Genomic DNA, 21,156 nt, shown 5'->3' on the forward strand with positions numbered 1-21,156 from the left:
CCATTTAAACTCTTCCAGCTCTATATGAATTCTTTAGGTTTTACTTATTCAAGTTTGTGAGATATAATGGATTAGGAGATAACTTGGTCTATTACCAATAATCAAAACTGTATTTAATATGCTGCCCATTTGATAATAGGTGTCTTTGGAGACCCCTGTTAGGTCCCTCTTTGTTTATTATTTGATAACCTAGTTAAATTGTTTTTTTTCCAGCCATGGGCTAAGGATGGGTTTAAGAACCAATTGTCTGTGGAGACAATATTGCCTCCTTTTTGAAATGATTCTTCCAAGGCCTGACTAATGCAGCTGCCCTGCTTTCAGAAAAGCACCATACTCGTTTCTCTTTCTGGGCTTGGGCTGTAGCCTTTTATTGAGCCATCACCTGCTACAAGAAGTAGTCTTAGGAAAAAATAGCTTTGTACATTCAAGTCATCACAAATAGACCAAAGTTTTTCTTTTGCTAATAACTCCAAATTTACTGAAGTTTAAAGATCTAAGAACTTAAGAATCACAGGCTGTGATATATAATGGACTAAGAGAAATTGACAGCATCACACTTCACCTTATTATGCTAAGTATGTAGTCATTTGTAAACTGTAAAACTATGTAATACATAGTAATACATAGTAATACATAGTAATACATAGTACAACTATGTATTACTTGATTGCATTTGGAACTGTTGTAGTTGGGAGAAGAAAATGAAGGCTCAAGAAAGATTTAAACTGCCTAGGTTCTGTTTTGCCAAATTTGGGAATGTATTTTACTTATTTATTTATCTTTTTAAAATAGTTATTTATATATTTATTTATTTATTTATATTTAAAAAATAAGATTATTGTCCTGGTGCTCATTCCACAAACCAAAAGGTTGCTGGTTCCATTCTTAGTCAGGGAACATGCCTGGGTTGCAGGTTTGGTCCTTGGTTGGGGCACATATGGAAGGCAACCAATCTATTTCTGTCTCACAACAATGTTTCTCTCCCTCTCTTTCTTCCCCGACCCCCTCTCTCTAAAATCAAAAATAAAATTTTTTTTAAATGATTATCATTTTAAGAATGTCAAAACTTGAACATTTTTCTTCTTTCCCCAGAAAACCTAATTCCCTTCTGCTCTTTCTTATCTTGGTGATTAGTGTTCCATCCTCCCAGTTGTTCAAGACAGAAACTTAAGAGTCATCCTAAATTATTTCCTTCCAACTCAACCCCTGCATCCAATTTCTCCCCAAACATCTGTGTGGTCTGAGCATCTTCCCATCTGTTCAAATCTAAATCATCATCTTACCTAGCCCAGCATCTTTTCTGATCTCTACATTTTCAACTTGGTCCCTCCTTCAATTCCTATAGAAATTTGTGTCCAGTCTTCTTTCTTATATGTAAATCTGAGCATGTTTCTCTGTTACTGGAGATGGCTTACTTGATGGCTAGCTGTCACCTACTGAGTAATATCCAATCTACTTTGCAATGTCTGCAGAGAAAGCCCTCCAGGATATGGCCCTGGAGTCTACATGGCTTTGCCTCCTGCTCTTTTCCTCTTCCCAGCCTTGTAATTTCCCAAAACAAACCTGTTCTCTCAAAATCATTTGCCTTGGAAACCACTGTTTTTTCCACTGTTGCATTTCCACTGGGCAAAACCTTACCCATATTATTCAATTTTCAAGTCTCCATTTAAACACTGCCTTATCTATAAAACCTTTCTTGATCCCCCAGACAGATCCTCCAGAAAGCTTTTCTCCCCAGGTACCCCACTGCATTTGGTACTAACTTCTAGTATCACAATCTCTGTGTGTCATAGACTGCATGTATTCTTTGTACCAAAGTTTAACTCCTTAAGGAAAGGACTCTGCTGTCATTTTGATAGTCCCAAGTCTAGTACTGTTCTTATCCTGTATTAGGTGCCTATTCAATTTTGTTGGAATTAATTGACCAGAAGGATGTAGCAAATAAAAATAAAATGTGTCTTCTAGGGCTTGGTTTATTTCTGTCATAGCTGTGATTCAGAGGTTGGCAAACTTCAGCCCACTGGCCAAATTCAGCTTTCCACCTTTTTTTGTAAGTAAAGTTTTATTGGAACACTGCCATATTAATTCATTTATGAGTTGTCTATGGCTGTTTTCATGCCAAAAAGGCAAAATTTAGTAGTTTTGACAGAGACCACATAGCCTATAAAAGCCTGAAATATTTAATATCTGGTCTTTTATAGAAAGAGATAGTCAACCCTTGCTAAATGAAGATAATTGAGCCCATTAGAGTTTATATTTTTAAATGCTTTTAAATAATAAGTATGTAATTCCATTTTGACACCTCAAATAGCTGTTGGCTCCATTAGATACCTAAACTTCACATTTAAAAGTCATTGCTTCATCTGGAACTCCCCATGTGGGAGGAAAAAACAATTCACTGATACTGTACCTCATGGTGCCCTAAGCTTAGAGGCTGTGAGTGAGGAGTATACCCAAGGCCTGGGTCCCCAACTCCTAACTGTCCAAACTTGTGCTTAGTCCAGTTTTATCCAAAAAAAGAAAGAAAAAGAAAAAGAGAAAGAAAAAAATCCCAAATGTACTGGATCTGAAAGAATTTTCTTTAGGTCAACAAAGTGACTACAGCCTACCCACTTTGCCTAGATTTGCTTATTCACTGCCCTCCCTAGACTCATTCCCACATCGTGCTCCCTGAGCCCCTCCTAAGCTCCTGTTAGTCTTCATCATTTTTATCTTCTGGTGCAAAGTCATACATGTGAAGGCAAACAGAAAGCCCTCACTTCCTTTAACTTCTGCTCAGAGATGGGCTTTTCTGTGAGGTCTTTCCTAGCCATACTAACTAAAGCTGTGCATTCTTGCTCTCTATTCACACTGGCAGCCCTTCACTGTCTTGTGTTCCCTCCCTAGCAGTTACCATTCTTTAACACACTATACCCTTTACTTACATCATCTATTTTCCTCCCCTACTAGAGTATAATATCTTTATTTTTTATGTTAGTCAATAAATAAATAAATGAAATCCCAAATAAAGAGTGAAAATATCAAAGCATTGAAAGAGTATCATTCACTCTTTGGAATGAACATTCTAGGCAGGAAGTTGCTGCCAGTAGGGAACAAGGTATTTTAATATGTACTTACTATGTTGCCAATCGAAGTCTTTCTGTCTCCCTTTCTAAAGGAGAGTGATGAGGATGAGAAGTCTTATGGAATTCCTTAAGTGTTCCACATAGCCACCACAAATCTTTGGCAGTTCCTGTGGAAGCTAGCACTGTTCCTTTCTTTTGGAACTTTTGTTGATTTTTGATGGAACAATAGGTAATTTTTCAAACCTCTTGTGCCCTAGTTGCTATCTGTAATTCACAGGAAGTCACCTTCAATAAAAAGACATTGGGTCTCAGATGATTGCAAAGTATTGTTTTGTAGGCCATCACTTTCTCACTGTCTGCATCAAGGGTAGAGCCATTCACTCCCAGTGGACATCAGAGGTGTGTGTGCATACACATAAATGCAGTCAAAATTGTGGGAATCTTTGCTTTGAGTCTCTTTTTTAATTACAGAATTGGTTTTTATTTCGTTCTGGGTTTTTGTTTTTGTTGTTATTCTATGGGAACACCCAAACTGTTGCTTCTATGCTGCCATCTTGGCCAGAACAGCTTTGATTCTTTGATGTGGATTGTTTGATCATCAAATGTCTCATGTCTCTAAAAATACATGCAGTTCTTATTGATCATACCTCTGTACTTATTACAATCAAAATATCTCATTAGAGTGCTGTAAATATAAGCTCACAGTTTACAGTTTTGCATAGGATTCAAAGGCATTAATGTTTTTAGCTTGAGTCTTGGTTGGTTCCAAATCTTATAAATTTTATGGTATAGGGGAAATTACTTATCCTCTCCAAGCCTCAATTTTATATTATATTATATTATATTTAATATACATTACTATAGTATTAATATAGTGTATCATAAGGAGAGACAGTACCTGATTTACTTTGGTTCACCTTAAGATTTTTTTGACATTATGATGGTGTTAAAGTACAAACCATACTTCAAATTTTCTATCTTGACCTTTTCCTGGGATAGTGATATGCAGTGCAATACCCTCTCATGATGCTGGGCAGTGGTGGCCACAGCTGCCAGTCAGCCATGGGATCAGAAGGGTAAACAACAGTACTCTACAGTGTACTATGTTGCTAGCATTTTTTTTTTTTGATATTGTGTTCTGAGCTTGTTTAAAGTAGGCTAGGCAAAGCTATGATTTTCAGTATGTTAGGTATATTAAATGCATTTTTAGCTTATGATATTTTCAACTTACAATGAGTTTATTGAGATGTAATCCCATTGTTAGTTGAGGAGCATCTATATACATATTTTATAATGTATCATAAATATGTATTATATATTACAAGTGTACTAGATTATATTATTATATTGTGTTATTATATTACTAAATACTATATTAGAGATGTTCAAAAGTGGTAAACCCCCATAAAGTTGTTGGAGGTATAACTAAAAATCCCTTGGTGCAGTCACTGGTACATTGTAGCCTATCAGTACACATTCACCCTGCTATATCTAGTGTGCATCCTGGCCAATTAGCAATATTTTTTCCCTGTTACTGAGTACAAAACCAAAAAGTTTCCATAAAAGACAGGATGTAGGACCCTCGAAGCACCTTTCCACATAATTTTCTTTGACCTAGGATGCATCATTATATAGGATCAGATGACCCAGAAGGTGCTCAAGACTGTGATGTTTGCAACTGACTGAGAAAATCTATGGTTAACTAGGAGTAGATTTGATATTAGGGATTGAGAGCCAATTTTGGAACAAAAAGGTGAAGTTTGCTTAACTTTATTACTGACTAAGAGAGAGGATGAGATTTGTGAGATATTCATGAACTGTGTAACTCTTGCTGTTTTTCCCATTGGTCTGTAGGGTGATTTCACCTGGAACAGCATGTCTGGCCGCAGTGTGCGTCTAAGGTCAGTCCCCATCCAGAGTCTCTCAGAGCTGGAGCGAGCCAGGTTGCAGGAAGTGGCTTTTTATCAGTTACAGCAGGACTGTGACCTGAGCTGTCAGATCACTATTCCCAAAGGTAAGACTTTGTCTGTCATTCCATCAAGGAGCACTACAAATCAAATGTCTGCTCTCTCAGAGCCATAAGCTACAAAGTCATCTCACATCCAATGTGACACTGGAAGGAAACTATAGCTTCTTAATCCTTGAGTGGTGTTAGTGTCCATTTTGAAAGACATGTTCAAAAGGGATAATATACATGTCAACTAATATGTTGACTTAAAGGGAAGGGCAACTTAGGGCATTAAAAAGGAAAGCTGATATGAGTCCTTCCCCCTTTCCCCTGTTATTCTCACATGAACAAGTATAAAGGGCACATGGACAATAACTAAGGTGGGGGGCTGAAATGGGAGGGAGGTGGGGAGCACTGGGGGGGGGGGCAGGGCTAGGAATATAAGACAGAAAACTGTACTTGAACAAGAATTAAATAAAAAAGAAAAGAAAAGGCAAAAAAAGGAAAGCTGAGTATATTTCAACAGTCGACATGGCTTCACAACAACCAATTAGAAGTTTCAGAAAGGTCAACTTAAAGGGTTAGAAGAAAAACCCTATCTATCTCAACATGATTTCAAAATAACCAGTTGAAAAAAATGTTTTAACAATGTATTAAGCTTGTCATTTCACCTTATGCAAACTGTGAATCAGGGATCATACTAATGTTAACTCATTTTTATCTAGTCCTTCACCTGGCATGTCTATGTGGGGTTCACCACTATGACCCTGGAGACAAGTCAGGCCTGATTGTCTAGTGTTTTTACAAACACAGATCCTGATTCTGGTAAAAACAAAAAGCATGTATTTTTTTTTATGCTGAGTGAAATAAGCCAGGCAATGAAAGACAAACACTATATGATCTCACCTTTAACAGGAACCTAATCAACAAAACAAACAAGCAAGCAAAATATAACCAAAGACACTGAAATAGAGAACAGGGGGACAGGGACCAGAGGGGAGAGGGGAGGGAATTTCAGGGGAAAAGGGGAAGGGTTTACAGGAACAAGTATAAAGGACACATGGACAACAACTAAGGGGGGTGGAAATTAGAGGGAGGTGGTGAGCACGGCAGGTGGGGGGGGGGCTGGGATGAGAATAAAAGACAGAAAACTATACTTGAACAATTAAATGAATAAATTTAAAAAGTAAAATAAAATCCTTTAATCTGTAAAAAGTCTGCTTCCAAATGTCTACTATCTTCTATGAGGATACTTTACATTATGTATTAGTGTGTAGCAGAAAGGCAATCAGAGATAGAATAAAAAGCTATGATGTTATACAAATAGAGTAAACCTATCACAAGCAACATTGGCTAGTATGCCTGAAACTTAAAGGAAAGCAGGAAAGTCATAACAAGCATCCGAAAGCCAGAAGATTGCTTTAGAGGATTTCTGTATCTGCAGAAATTCTACTTTGTTTTCTTTTACTAGGGGGTGAGGGGATGAATCATGAATATTTATTTGTAAAATAATCACATCTCATACACACACACGCGCGCGCACACACACACGCACATAGCTATGTGGTTCTCAACCAGGGATGGTTTTGCCCTCCACCTCCACGTGAAATCTAGCAATGTCTGGCAACACTTTTACTTATTGCAGCTTGGGGAAGGATGCAACTGACTTCTACTGGGTAGAAGCCAGGATGCTGTTAAATATCCTGCAGTATACAGGACAGTCCCCCACAACAACCATTGTCAGGTCCCAAGTGCTGTGGTTGAGCAGCCTTGCTATATACACAAGGACATGAACTCACAGTCTGTCAACAACCATGCTGGTGGTGTGATTTTCTTGGCTCATCTGTGGCTTATGGAAAGGGCACTGGCTTGGGAGTCTAAGACCAGGATTTGAATACTTGTCCCCTCACTCCCCACCAAGTGTGAGCTTGAGCAGTTTGCCTCTGCAGTAAGAAGCTCTGTTTTATTGACCCAAAAGAATAGCACAAAAACACTGACCATACAGTTTTCACTGGATGGTGACTCTTGGGCCACTTCTATCCTTTAAGCTGGAATCTGGGACTCTGCTAGAAGTCAAGAGTTCAGGAGAAGGAAGAGGTAGCTGAGAGCAAAGGGCTGCCTTCCCCTCTCCATTAACTCACAGCGTGGTCCAGGTGGGGCCCAAGAATCCTAGCTCCCTTTCACAAGCACAGATGTTCTTTGAGTTCCAAAGGAAGGAAGGCAGGAAGGCAAGAAGGAGAGGAGGGAGGGAAGGAGGGAAGAAGGGAGGGAGGGAAGGAAGGAAGGAAAAAGTTGTTGGCAGACCCAATTTATAGTGGAGGGAATGATGACTCTAAAGAATTATGTGAAACCTTGATTGCATGCACATCAGACAAGATATCACAAAACAAATATTTGTATCTTTGTTTTTAAATCCAGTTAATTTGATGTTTCTCTTTGTTCCTGCTTTTAAAGATTCTATTATATAAATAACCTTTACCAAATAGACAGTTTTATAAAAGTTGTCTGCTGGGAGTTCTGTTTTCATTGCTTATTTCTAAGACTATGCACTTCACATTCAGGAAATGATTTACTTTATTAAAATGTTCAAAGATGTTCATGCCACAAGAATTATTTTGATATATTCTATCAAAATTGGAAGTAATATTTTATAAATATTTTTTACTTATGTAAGAGAAAATGGATTGTATCGCAGGATGGAAACAAACAGACATCACCCAAGAGTTCCACAGCTATTATTTTGAGCAGATGCTTGTAGACATCAAATATTTACCAAGATCCTTCAAATGTATAGCCAATGTTGAGTGCTATGATGGCCACTTTGGTCTGAGAGTGACCCCGTGGTCCCATGCGAATCCCCAAGTGGAGGTTCTAAGCAGGGTCAGACTCACTGTGTGAATTATTCATTCAGGAAAATAGATACAGTCAGCCTAGAACCTAAAGAAATGATACAAAGCCTAATAAGACAATGGGTATAATAAAAACAGAAGCATACTCAAGCTCACATTTCTGCTCTTTGTCACTTTGGAATGATCAGAGGGATTTATTCATGGGTGACTGTTTGGAAAACGCTCTCCCTCTATGAGACTGGTGTCTGCAGGGCTTAGATGAATAATATTATAACATATTCATCAGCTTCTTGGATTCACGATAGAGGAGAAAGAATAGGAGATTGAGGGGGCAGGGCATTGGGAAATTACTGAGATGATTTCCTACAGTGGACTGCAGGGGTGAGATCCAGAGCACAAATAGAGACTTTGACTTCCTCCAAACTACAGTAATAGATGCACATCAGTTATATGGGTCCAGATGCAAGTAAATTAGAAGATGGTGGAAGAGCATGTGTAATTTCACTCCAGATTGTCTCTCTACTCAATGAAATAGTAAGTAATTCCATATGCTAGGATTGAAGATGGACTGGAGGTACTGGAGGTTTGAGGAAAAAGGAGATGAGTGCAAGAAAGGGGAACTGTTAGGCCAGCGATGTTGCAGGATTGTAGAGCATTCTAGAAGTTTTGTTTGATATTAGTATCCAGGAATTTAAATTGCAAAATAACCATCCTGGCAGCTAAACACTACTAAAGCAAAATACATTATTTTACACTTTAAATTCTCCAGGTCTGGTTAACCCAAATCTCCTCTCACTAGAGTTAGGATTTTCTAGTTGAGTTCAATGGTAGTAGAGAAGGACATGTCAGTAGAGAGTATATCTCTGGTAACCATAATAATGGCCTACCAAATATGACAGTGCCCTTGTCCTTGGAACCTATGAATATGTTACCTCACATGCCAAAATGAACTTTGCAGATGTGATTAATTAAAGTCCCTAAAACAGTGAGACTGTCCTGGATTATCTGGGAGGGCCAAAACTAATTACATGGGTACTTAAAAAAAAAAGAAACTTTTCCAGCTATAGTCAGAGATATGACTAGATCCTATGTTACTGGCTTTGAAGATGGATGAAGGAACAACAATCCAAAGAATGAAAGTAATCTCTAGCAGCTGGAAAAGGCAAGGGAATGGATTCTCGCTGGAGTTTCTAGAAAGGACTGCGACCTTGATGACACCTTGATTTTAGCCCAGTGAGACTCAGTTCAGACTTCTGACCTGCAGAAATGTCAGATAATAAATTTGAGTTATTTAAGTGACTAAATTTGTGGTCATTTGTTGCAGCAATGATAGGAAACTAATACAGTGTCCAACTGAATGATTGTAATACCAGACTATGAAATCTAAATTGGATAGAAAACAGAAGTTAGGAATAAATATAAAAGACTTAATTTTTTTAATAAGAAGAATCTATAAAATGAAGATGTCCATTATGTCATTAATAATCTATAAACTGAATGTGATACCAAAAAACGTACCAACAGAATTTGTTTCTGTAATATAAATAAATTGACCTAAATATCATCTGGGCAAATAATTATGTGACAGAGAAAGGGAAAATATGAAAATGTCTAATGAAAATGATATCCTCTATCCATTTATTAAAATATAAAACTAAAGCAATTTAAAAAGTACTGTACTACTTCACAATGGCAGATCAATGGGGATAACAGAGTTCAGAAATGAACTAAAGTAAATATGAGAACTATGCCATAATAAATATTGCATTTTGTCTTGGGGGAAATGATGGATTGTTATTGTATTTGCTAGAATGAGACAACCATTGAGGAGAAAAGACTAGATTCTTATTTTACTCCTTATGTCTATATAAATTGATATGAAATAAAGAATTGAAGATGAAAAAAATGAAACTATAAATGAACCAAACCAAAACAGAGCTGGATATTTATATATTTTTACATTGGCACTGTTGGTGGGATTGCAGACTGGTACAACCACTATGGAAAAAAGCCACTACACAGAAAATATAAAGAGAGTGATGCATTTCACTACATTGGGAAAAGAAGCATCTGTGTTTCCAGCAAATAAATAAATGGAAATTTTACAGCACATGTAACAAACAAAAGGCTAAGTTCTCTACTATAGAAAGCTTTGTTACAAATTAATCTGAGAAAAATAATTAAAATATAGACAAGTTACAGACAGCTCACAGAAAAAGAAATACAAATGATTTATAAATATTTGAAAAGATGCTTGCCTTCATATTTACTAAAGAAATTCAAGCTAAACTCCAAGGGGATTTTATTTATATTAGAATGGCTTCAAACATTAGATAATATCCTTTATGGGAAAACAGACATTCTATACTGTTAGTAGAAGTCTAACTGTGGTAGCAATTTGCAAGGCAATTTGACAACATGTAACTTTTAAATGGCCTAAAAATTCTACTACTAAGAGTTTATGTCACAGATATATATTTGTACTAGTTGAGGTAGGGTAACCACTCTGTGTTTTAGCATTAAAAATTTTCTTTTGTGCTCAGGCACCATCCAGTACAGGTTGGCCATGGGTTTCAGGAGAGTGGACCCTGCTCTAACCAGTTATTCAGGGACCTAGGATTCTCACATATTGTACATGCCCCCTCTTATCTATATATATTCAACCATGAGACACACAAACTAAAACTGAATAACTTTTCCATAAACCTCATAACATGACTGATGAGTTTGATTTATTACCCCTGCTAAGCTTAACATATTTTGAAAAGGGACTTTAGAAGATGCTATAGATATACCATATGATCTCACCTATAAGTGGAATCTAATCAACAAAACAAACAATCAGGCAAAATAGAACCAGAAACATTAAAATTAAGAACAAACTTACATAGAAAACTGTACTTAAACAAAAATTAAAATTTAAAAAATATCTTACTGTAACCAGAGGGGAGGTGAGGGGATAATGGGGGGAAAGGGGGAAGCATTGTCAAGGAACATGTATAAAGGATACATGGACAAAGCCAAAGTGGGGTAGGATCCAGGGAAGGGGTGGGAATGGCTGGGGTGGGGGTTAGTAGTTTGGGGAAAATGAAAACAACTGTACTTGAGCAATAATAAAAAAAAAGAAATCCAAGGAAGAAGAAGAAGAAAGAGGAGGAGGAGGAGGAAGAGGAAGAGGAAGAAGAAGAAGAAGAAGAAGAAGAAGAAGAAGAAGAAGAAGAAGAAGAAGAAGAAGGTGGTATTGAGAACCTAGATAAATGTTTACTGCTATAAATCAGGAAGCCTTTTGGTGGGAGGAACTGTATCTATCAATAGTGTTTCCTGTGAGTCTGAGATTGCCCCCATGGAGGTATGGAATGTCTCGACATGGTCAAAGCCTGCCCTTGGCATATGCTCTTGGATCAGACTTTCTACTCTGTAACTGGCCTGATCCTTAACAGTGAAAACAAGAAACAAATAAGGAGAGCATGGTTCAGAAATTAAGCAACATCTGGACTTCCTGCCAAAATGGAGGTGTAGGGGAAAATACTGTGCCTCCTACACAACCAAATTTAAGGACAACAAAGATTTAGAAGCAAAAATAAGCCAGAACAGACAGAAAATTGAACTGTATGAAAGTCCGACAATGAACCATTCATCCAGACTGGTAAGAGGGGAGGAGTCAGCAGCTGGCACAGAGGGGTCCTGGCAGGAAAAAGTGGTGGTTGCCAAACCTGGACTCAGGAAGGAAATGAGCAAACCCAGTGAGGCACACAAGATGGTTGGCTGACCCTGAACACATATTCATGTGCAGATAAACTAGGCAAAAATGGGCAGTGAGACAGACCACACAACCCAGGGCCCCAGCGATGGGAAATAAAGCCTAAAAGCACCCATTGAAAAAACTTTGCTTTTGGGTTTGAGGTGCCAAGAGGGACTGACTCCCAGACCCACAGGGTCCTAAACATACACAAGCCCACCCACCAGGGAGTCAGCACCAGAGGGGACCAGTTGGCTCGTGGGAACTGGCAGAGGGGACTGAAATCCAAGAGACATCAGAGCAAGTACCATTGTTCCCTCTCTGACCCCACCCCCACATACAGCATCACAACCCAACAATGTGGGTTGATTGGGTTGCTCTGCTCCAGGGCAAATAATTGAACAAATTATTATTTATTATTGAACAAATAATAAAGGAGAACTTCCCCAATCTGGCAAAGGAAATAGACTTCCAGGAAGTCCAGGAAGCTCAGAGAGTCCCAAAGAAGGTGGACCCACGGAGGAATACACCAAGATACATCATAATTACATTACCCAAGATTAAAATGAAGGAGAGAATTCTAGAAGCAGCAAGAGATAAGGGGACAGTCACCTACAAAGGAGTTCCCATCAGACTGTTAGTGGATTTCTCAAAAGAGACCTTACAGGCAAGAAGGGGCTGGAAAGAAGTATTCCAAGTCCTGAAAGACAAGGACCTACATCCAAGATTGCTCTATCCAGCAAAGCTTTCATTTAGAATGGAAAGGCAGATAAAGTACTTCTCAGATAAGGTCAAGTTCAAGGAGTTCATCATCAGCAAGCCCTTATTATATGAAATGTTAAAGGAACTCATCTAAGAAAAAGAAGATGAAAAATATAAACAGTGAAAGGACGGCAAACTCAGTTATTAACAACCACAACTAAAACAAAAGCAAACTAAGTGGACAGCTAGATCGGGAGCAGAGCCACAGAAATGGAGATCACATGGAAGATTAGCAACAGGGGAGTGGGAGGAGGAGAAGTGGGGAGAAGCTAAAGAGAATAAGTAGCATAAATGATGGGGAGAAAGTAGACAGGGGGAGGGCAAGAGTAATGTGGGAAATGTAGAAGCTAAAGAACCTATGACACATGGACATGGACTAAAGGGGGAGAATGTGGGGGGAGGGAGTGTGCAGGATGGAGGGGAATGAAGGGGGAGAAATGGGATACCTGTAATGGTATAATCAATAAAATATATTTTTTAAAAGAAATTAAGCAACATGTAATGGCCCACATGAACTTTTCACTTATTTAAAACACATAAACAGAGTACTATTTATATATCAGATAGCATGTTGAACTCAATTAATATTATTTTGATAGCATTTAAATACAAATGGTCTAAGGCAAGGGTTAGCAAACTGGCCTGCTGGTCAAATCCAGCTCACCATGTTTTTGTAAATAAAGTCTTATTGAAATACGGCCATGCTCATTCATTTTCACATTGTCTATGCCTGCTTTCATGTGACAGTGGCAGAGTTTAGGAGTTGTGACAACAAAGTCTCAAATGTTTAGTATTTCCTTTATAGGAAAAATTTGGTGACCTCTGAACTAAAGTAAAATGAAAGAAAGTGACTGATTTCCGTCACAATCAGTAAAGCAGGTTAGTGTAGGCAATGTGGCTTAGTCTCATTATATTGTAAACTAAGTGTTTGATGCCCATTGATTCCATAGAGGGAAATGCATATTTATTTATTATTTTTATTGTTGTTCAAGTACAGTTGTCTCCATTTTCCCACCACCACTTTCCCCTGTAGCACCCACCACCACCTCCCACCCTCCATCCTACTCTCTTTTGGTTTTCTCCTTGGGGCCTTAATACATGTTCTTTGCTGACCCTTTCCTTTCTTTCCCCTGTTATCTCCCTGGGCAAAGGATCTGAACATAGCTATGTTTTGTTTAATGTTCTTTTTCAGTCTCTTGCTTCAATTAATTTATGATATCACAGTTGAGAAAGGCTTTGTTTATGTATTTTGAAAACAGTATTGTGGAAGGAGGAATAGCTGATGGTTTAAGAAAATGTGGACAATGGCTTAATAAAAGTATTCTGATGCCTCAAAATTGCTCAATTATATGGCTTCCTTATGAAGTGGTCCTTCACCATTGTCCCTTAGGCAATGTAAAAAACTCAAGTAAACAACTCAGTGAAATCAAGAAAATGATATTTTTGGTAGGCTAACACTGCAGCTATCTTTAGTTTGTGATTTAAATGTTGATTTTAAAAATAAAGGCAACCTGGTAGGCAAGAAAATTGACCTTGGGTGTTTGTATAACAACCCTAGAGAGAAAATATAACTATCTTATTCATATGTTATTCTTGCTAGCAATGTTCAGTGGAAGAGGTGATGTGCTAGACCTGTTTATTAAAGCTTTTTTGTATAAATAAAAATGAAGTTAAAATCTGAAGTAAAATCCTTGACTCCACTATAAGTACCAAATAGGGTCATCAAAAAATGTTAGACCACTGGACTTAGAGGCCCACAACAAGTGTTTCTACTGTGTGACCTGCAGAGCTACTTGTATCTTCTTATGCATCCAGTTCTGTGATATTCTCAGAGGACTGTGATTTCCCATCAGGTGAAGCTATATTTCATCTGTCTTTGAATCTGGAACAGGCCAATAAACAACTGAACCTCAGCAAATCATTGAGAAAGTGCGTGAATTTGTGTATGTATGCATTCATGTTCTCCTTTAAAGTTAAGCTCTTTTCTTCACTCTTCCCTATCTCTCTAAAGAGCATCAATCACCTTTCTCTCATTTTCCCCAATATCCCCAGTAATGATTTTTGAGATAGTCTCAATGCTTTCCCTACTGCTTCACCCCATGCCCAGTTTCCAACTTTGATTGATGGTCTCATAGGGTTGATGTGAGGCTTAAATTAGCTAATAACCATGATGAGCTTAAAACATCTCCTGACATCTTATATAATCTTAATAGAAGTTATCCATCACCATTATAATTAATATTATCATCATCACCATCACCATGTCACTTTGTCCCTCAAAACAAGATAATTTGTCATTATGTCTCCCCTTAACAATAGCCACAGACCCTGCCCTGCTTTGCTCAATTCACAGGTTCCCCTCCTTCTATGTACCTCACCTAGAACCACCAAGGCTTAATGTCTATGATTTAAATATATTTGATTCCCTTCTTACTTGTTCAGTATAAATAATATGTGTCAAAACAAAGTAAAGAGTATTAGTTGCTTACCTAGGCCAAAAATCACACCATGTGTATACACCCTTATTTGATTCTACCTTTTCAACTTGAACTATGAGCTTTGGCTTTAAAACAACTAATGGTTAAATTCCTACAATTTGGGACTGAATTTCCTCAAGTTTACAATCCAGTTATTTCTTTCAGATAAGTGATTTCTGTCTTTTTGTTCTCCTACCTACTCCCTTTCCTTTATACTCCAGGAAAGAAATATAGCTTGAGAAAATGAGTAGCCAAAACCCATTTTACTTGCTCTAATAGTTGGAAACTTTTGTCTCTGCAAATACAATGCCTACCTGGTCAAGGTCAAAAATATTATTTTCAATTTAAGGAATGTGCAATAAGAGATGCAAATTCAGGAGCCTGGAAAGACAGACTAGCTCCTTGCTTAGGAAAAGATAACAGCAACTTTGTCCCACCAGAATAGGAGCTTATAGTTATAGTTTTTTTGTTTGTTTTTAACTCATAGCACTTGAATGTGGAAAAAATGACAGCAAGCGAAATATCTTTCTAGGGCATAATTTGATCATAAGCAGTTATTACTGCAAGCTGTGGTTATGGAAAAACCATACTCGAGCTTTTAAGCCCATGGCATTCAAGCTATGTGATCAGCTTCCCTACCTCACATTTTGGTAAAATAATGAGACATGCTCAACAAATGAAATATCTCAATGATTTTGTGTAATAGAAAAAATACTTTTTTAAGATTCAAGAACCTATGTTTCTCTCTTGAGGAAACATTTCAGAACTAATTACCTTGCCAAAATAATTTATACAAAGCAGAAAAGGCTTTTTAGTGTTTAATGTAGCTGGAAACATGGTGACCTCCAAGATTTGACTCCCTTTACAACAGTAAGAGATTCACAGAATGTTCTTATTTTCTGACCACAACTTTGATAATTTCACCACCACTTCAACATGTAAACTGTGGGGATTAGTACATTTCACAAGTACTCTAGGGAGCCTCAACTCTGAGAGATGTCTGTATTGCTTAAGAATACCATGAAGATTTTCTACCCTGAGAAACATAGACACTTTGGAAACACATTTTGAAAAAAAATCTAACCCACAAGGTGCTAGCAGGATTAAAAAAAAAACTGCATTTAATTCATTGGGATTTACACCAAGAGAAATGACTCAATAACCATATCTCTACCTGCCTTTATTTCTTTTTTTTATTTAACTTTTGTTCAAGTACAGTTTTCTTTCTTGTATTCCCAGCCCTGCACCCCCCCAGTGCTCCCCACCCCCCTCCCATCTCCACCCCCCATCATAGTTATTGTCCATGTGTCCTTCATACTTATTCATGTGAGTCCATCCCCTTTTACTCTGTGCTTCTCTCCCCTCTACCCTCTGGACCCTGTCAGCACATTCTGTATTTCAGTGTCTTTGGTTACATTTTGCTTGCTTGTTTGTTTTGTTGTTTACATTCCTGTTAAAGGTGATATCATATGGTATTTGTCTTGCACTGCCTGGCTTATTTCGCTCAGCATAATGCTTTCCAGCTCCATCCATGATGTTGCAAAGGGTAGGAGCTCCTTCTTCCTTTCTGCAGCATAGAATTCCATTGTGTAAATGTACCATAGTTTTTTGATCCAGTCATCGACCGATAGGCATTTAGGTTGCTTCCAACTCTTGGCTATTGTAAATTGTGCTGCTATGAACATCGGGGTGCATAGGTTCTTTTGGATTGGTGTTTCAGGGTTCTTAGGATATAGTCCTACTGCCTTTATTTCAATGAAGGTTAATAAAAGAGCAGCTAAAGATAAGGTGATATAGTGACTTCTGCCCAAGATAGAGGCATAGATGGAAATACTATGCCTCCTCACACAACCAAACTTAAGGACAACAAAGATTTAGAAACAAAAACACTGTAAAAATTGAACTGTACCAAAGTCCGACAACAACGAATCATTCATCCAGACTGGAGGAGTCGTCTGCCAGCAGAGAGGGGTCACAGCAGGAAAAAGTAGTGGTTGCCAGACCCAGGCATGGGGAGGAAATGAGCAAATCCAGTGAGGTACACAAGGTGGTTGGCTGACCCCAGACACACATTCGTGTTCAGATAAACCAGGCAAAAACAGGCAGTGAGACAAACCACACAACCCAGGGCCCCAGCGATGGGAAATAAAGCCTAAAAGCACCAATTGAAAAAACTTGCGGGTTTGAGGTGCCAAGAGAGACTCCTAGACCCACAGGGTCCCAGAACACACATAAGCCCACCCACCAGGGAGTCAGCACCAGAAGGGCCCAGTTTGCTTGTGGGAACTGGCAGAGGGGACTGAAATCTAAGAGATCAGAGCAAGTGCCATTGTTCCTTCTTCTGATCCCACCTGTACATACAGCATCACAACCCAACAATGTGGGTTGATTGGGTTGCCCCACTCCAGTGAACACCTTAATCTCCATCCCTCATAAGTAACAAGCACGAACAGACCAAAAAATTATGGCTCAAATGGAAGAACAGGTCAAAGGCCCAGAGCCAATACTTTTAAGCAACCAAGAGATAGCCAATCTATCAGATGCACAGTTCAAAATACTGCTGACCAGGATGGTCACCGAACTGGTAGATTTTGGTCGCAAATTAGAGGAACAAATGAAGGCTACACTAAGTGAAATGCAGGGAAATGCACAGGGAACCAATAGTGATAGGAAGGAAACTGGGACTCAAATCAATGGAGTGGACCAGAAGGAAGAAAGAAACAAATAAACAGAAAAGAATGAAGAAACAAGAATTCAAAAAAATGAGGAGAGGCTTAGGAACCTCCAGGACATCTTTAAATGTTCCAACATCCGAATCATAGGGATACCAGAAGGGGAAGAGGAAGAGCAAAAGTGGAAAACTTAGTTGAACAAATAATAAAGGAGAACTTCCCCAATCTGGCAAAGGAAATAGACTTCCAGGAAGTCCAGGAAGCTCAGAGAGTCCCAAAGAAGGTGGACCCACGGAGGAATACACCAAGATACATCATAATTACATTACCCAAGATTAAAATGAAGGAGAGAATTCTAGAAGCAGCAAGAGATAAAGGGACAGTCACCTACAAAGGAGTTCCCATCAGACTGTCAGCTGATTTCTCAAAAGAGACCTTACAGGCAAGAAGGGGCTGGAAAGAAATATTCCAAGTCCTGAAAGACAAGGGCCTACATCCAAGATTGCTCTATCCAGCAAAGCTTTCATTTAGAATGGAAGGACAGATAAAGTGCTTCTCAGATAAGGTCAAGTTCAAGGAGTTCATCATCACCAAGCCCTTATATGAAATGTTAAAGGGACTTAGCTAAGAAAAAGAAGATAAAAATATGAACAGTGAAAGGACGGCAAACTCAGTTATTAACAACCACACCTAAAACAAAAGCAAACTAAGTGGACAGCTAGATCGGGAGCAGAGCCACAGAAATGGAGATCACATGGAGGGTTAGCAACAGGGGAGTGAGAGGAGGAGAAGTGGGGAGAAGGTACAGAGAACAAGTAGCATAAACAGTTGGGAGAAAATAGACAGGGGGAGGGCAAGAGTAGTGTGGGAAATGTAGAAGCTAAAGAATTTATGACACATGGACATGAACTAAAGGGGGGAATGTGGAGGGAGGGAGTGTGCAGGATGGAGGGGAATGAAGGGGGCGAAATGGGACAACTGTAATGGTGTAATCAATGAAATATATTTTAAAAAAATGTAAGATGATATATAAGTGAAAATTTTAACCTATGGATTTGATTAAATAGCCAATAGTTTATAGCATGTAAGCTTTCTTTAAAATTATATATATATGTGTGTGTGTGTGTATGTATATATATATATATGTGTGTATATATATATATATATATATATATATATATATATACACACACACACACAAAGTTTACTGAATGATAGGGCCAGTTTGGATTGAATGCATTATTTTCCACTTTTTTGATGTAGGTTATTTTCTTTCAGGATTCTTATTTGTCATAATCTTGAGCCCTAGTTTCCACTAAATAAACTATCAATCCACTCCCAAATTTGCCATTTTCTCAACTTTTTCATATTTTTATTTTTTTTAAGTATTTTATTTATTTATTTTCAGAGAAGGGGAAGGGAAGGAGAGAGGGAGAGAAATATCAATGTGTGGTTGCCTCTCATGTGTCCCCCACTGGGAACTGTCCTGCAACCCAGGATGTACCCTGACTGGGAATCAAAATAAATTATTGATACATTTAGGAGATTAGTCATTGGAAAACCCTAGAAGTGGAGTATGGGCCCAATGAATAGCTCTCAAGTGCCCAGGACCATTAATAATATTAGTTCTTTGAGAAACCTCCTTTTCTAAACTGAAAATAAAATATCTGGTTTAGGTTTTTTTTTTTTCTTGCCTTAATTTTGGGACATCTGTGGCTTTAGAGCCCTGAAAAGGGGAAGTAGATGAAATTAAAGGATGAATTTTAGTTTTAATTAAGGATAAAATATATTTTAGTAAACACTTTTATAAGACAGCCACAGATTGTATAACTCACCTAATGCACATTCATAAATATATTTTAAAGAGTATATTTTGCTTTATCAAGATAGGCATGAAAACTTGAATAATAAACAGATTTCTGTACTAATCAGTGTTCTTGGATGCAAATGACAAGTACCAAATCTTAATAACAAGCAGAAAAGGGACTCAGAGAACCTACAAAATAGGAGGTATCTTGAGACAAATTAATCAGCCCTGTGTGAAAACATCACCAGGGCCCTAAAAACAAATCTGCTCGTCTCTCATGTGTCCACTCCCTTTCCAGTAAACATGCTACACCAGAATGGTAGATATAGTGGATGTCTTATATTGACCTAGACACTTGTTTTCTTTCAGGTCAGGGAGATGTGGCCAGGAAGATTATTTCAATAGTTTCAGCCAGGTGAGAAACTCTGCATTGTGAGTCAGCTTCTTGCCATAAAGTTGAGCTCTCCAGTCTGCAGGTTTCAGAAGTGCATCAGTGAGAAGTAAAACCTTCCTCTTTCTCACGTGCTTCACAGATGTTTTCAACCTTTGCTTGAATAAATCTAGTGGCTGGGAGAAAACACTTTTTTAAAAATAATTTTTATTTGAGAATGACTTAGATTTACAGAAAAGTTATAAAGATAATACTGAGTTCCCTTATGCAATTCACCCAGCTTCCCCTAACAATAGCATATATAACCTAGGTACATTTATCACAACTAAGAAAGCAATATTTATACATTACTATCAACCAAACTAAAGACTTGTTTAGATTTTACCAGTGTCCCCACTAATATCATCTGTTCCAGGATTCCATCCAGTATACCACATGCATTTAGCTAGGCATCTTTTCTTTTTCCTTTTCTATAAAAATAACAAATATTTCTTATCCCACACAGTTTTTGAAACTATCTTAGGCTGAGAATATCTGGGAATGTCTTAGCATTGTTGTTCTGGTTCACATTCTAGTTCATGAGGTTGCTATCAAGCTCAGCTGGGACTGTAGTCTTCTGAAGGCTTGACTTGGGCTGGAGGATCAGTGTTCATGCCCACTCATGTGGCTGCAGGCTGGAGACTCCAGTTTCCTACCACATAGCCATGTTTACTACTCTAAATTTTTTTTAAAAAGGTAAAAACCTACAGTATCCCCTGAGTGTTCCCTGAGGGCTAAAGAAACTCCATTCATACATCCATTCATTAACTGGTCACCATCAGATACCGTTCCACGCCTGATCTGGCCCCTAAAGGAGAAAAAATGCTTCATACAAAGAAATACAAGGCTATTTACACTATGGAACTTGCTTTATTTTTCCAACTGTAAAAATCTGGTAGAAGGATGTACATAGACATGCTTATATTTCTTTTTTTAAAATATTTTCTTTATTTATTTTCAGAGAGAGGGGAAGGGAAGGAGAGAGAGAAATATCAATGTGTGGTTGCCTCTCATGTGTCCCCAACTGGGAGCTGGCCTGCAACCTAGGCATGTGCCCTGACTGGGAATCGAACCAGCCACCCTTTGGTTCAGCAGGCCGGCCCTCAGTCCACTGAGCCACACCAGCCAGGGCTATATTTCTTTATGAATTGAAGAAAATTGTTACTGTACCCAAAATTCAACCTAGCATATAAAGGCTCAATAATTTGTACGTATTTTATATTGTTCTATTTAAAACAAACTGAGATTAGAAATAAATTGAACATTGTGACAAATGGGGAAATGTGAGTAATTTGTAGTTTGGATGTCCCATGGTTTGAGTACATGGCTGCTCTCTAGGTAGAGTTATGCATGGAACACTGGCTCCCAACCAGAGTGATTTTGCCCCTGTGGGACATTTGGTGATGT

General features: G+C 38.1%; 1 protein-coding gene across 3 annotated transcripts in view; it reads left to right on the forward strand.

The window, feature by feature from the left end:
• The window catches only part of ARHGAP6 (Rho GTPase activating protein 6), a 480,213-nt gene that overhangs the window by 388,391 nt on the left and 70,666 nt on the right, over window positions 1–21,156 (forward strand). For all 3 annotated transcript variants that reach the window (XM_037055564.1, XM_037055565.1, XM_037055566.1), the window contains exon 2: window positions 4,920–5,079. In XM_037055564.1, coding sequence (XP_036911459.1) covers window positions 4,920–5,079 — 160 coding nt within the window. The remainder of the gene's footprint in view (window positions 1–4,919; window positions 5,080–21,156) is intronic.

Source organism: Sturnira hondurensis, unplaced genomic scaffold (genome assembly GCF_014824575.4).
Source record: "Sturnira hondurensis isolate 20B ecotype Veracruz unplaced genomic scaffold, ASM1482457v3 Scaffold0008710, whole genome shotgun sequence".
NCBI lineage: Eukaryota > Metazoa > Chordata > Mammalia > Chiroptera > Phyllostomidae > Sturnira > Sturnira hondurensis.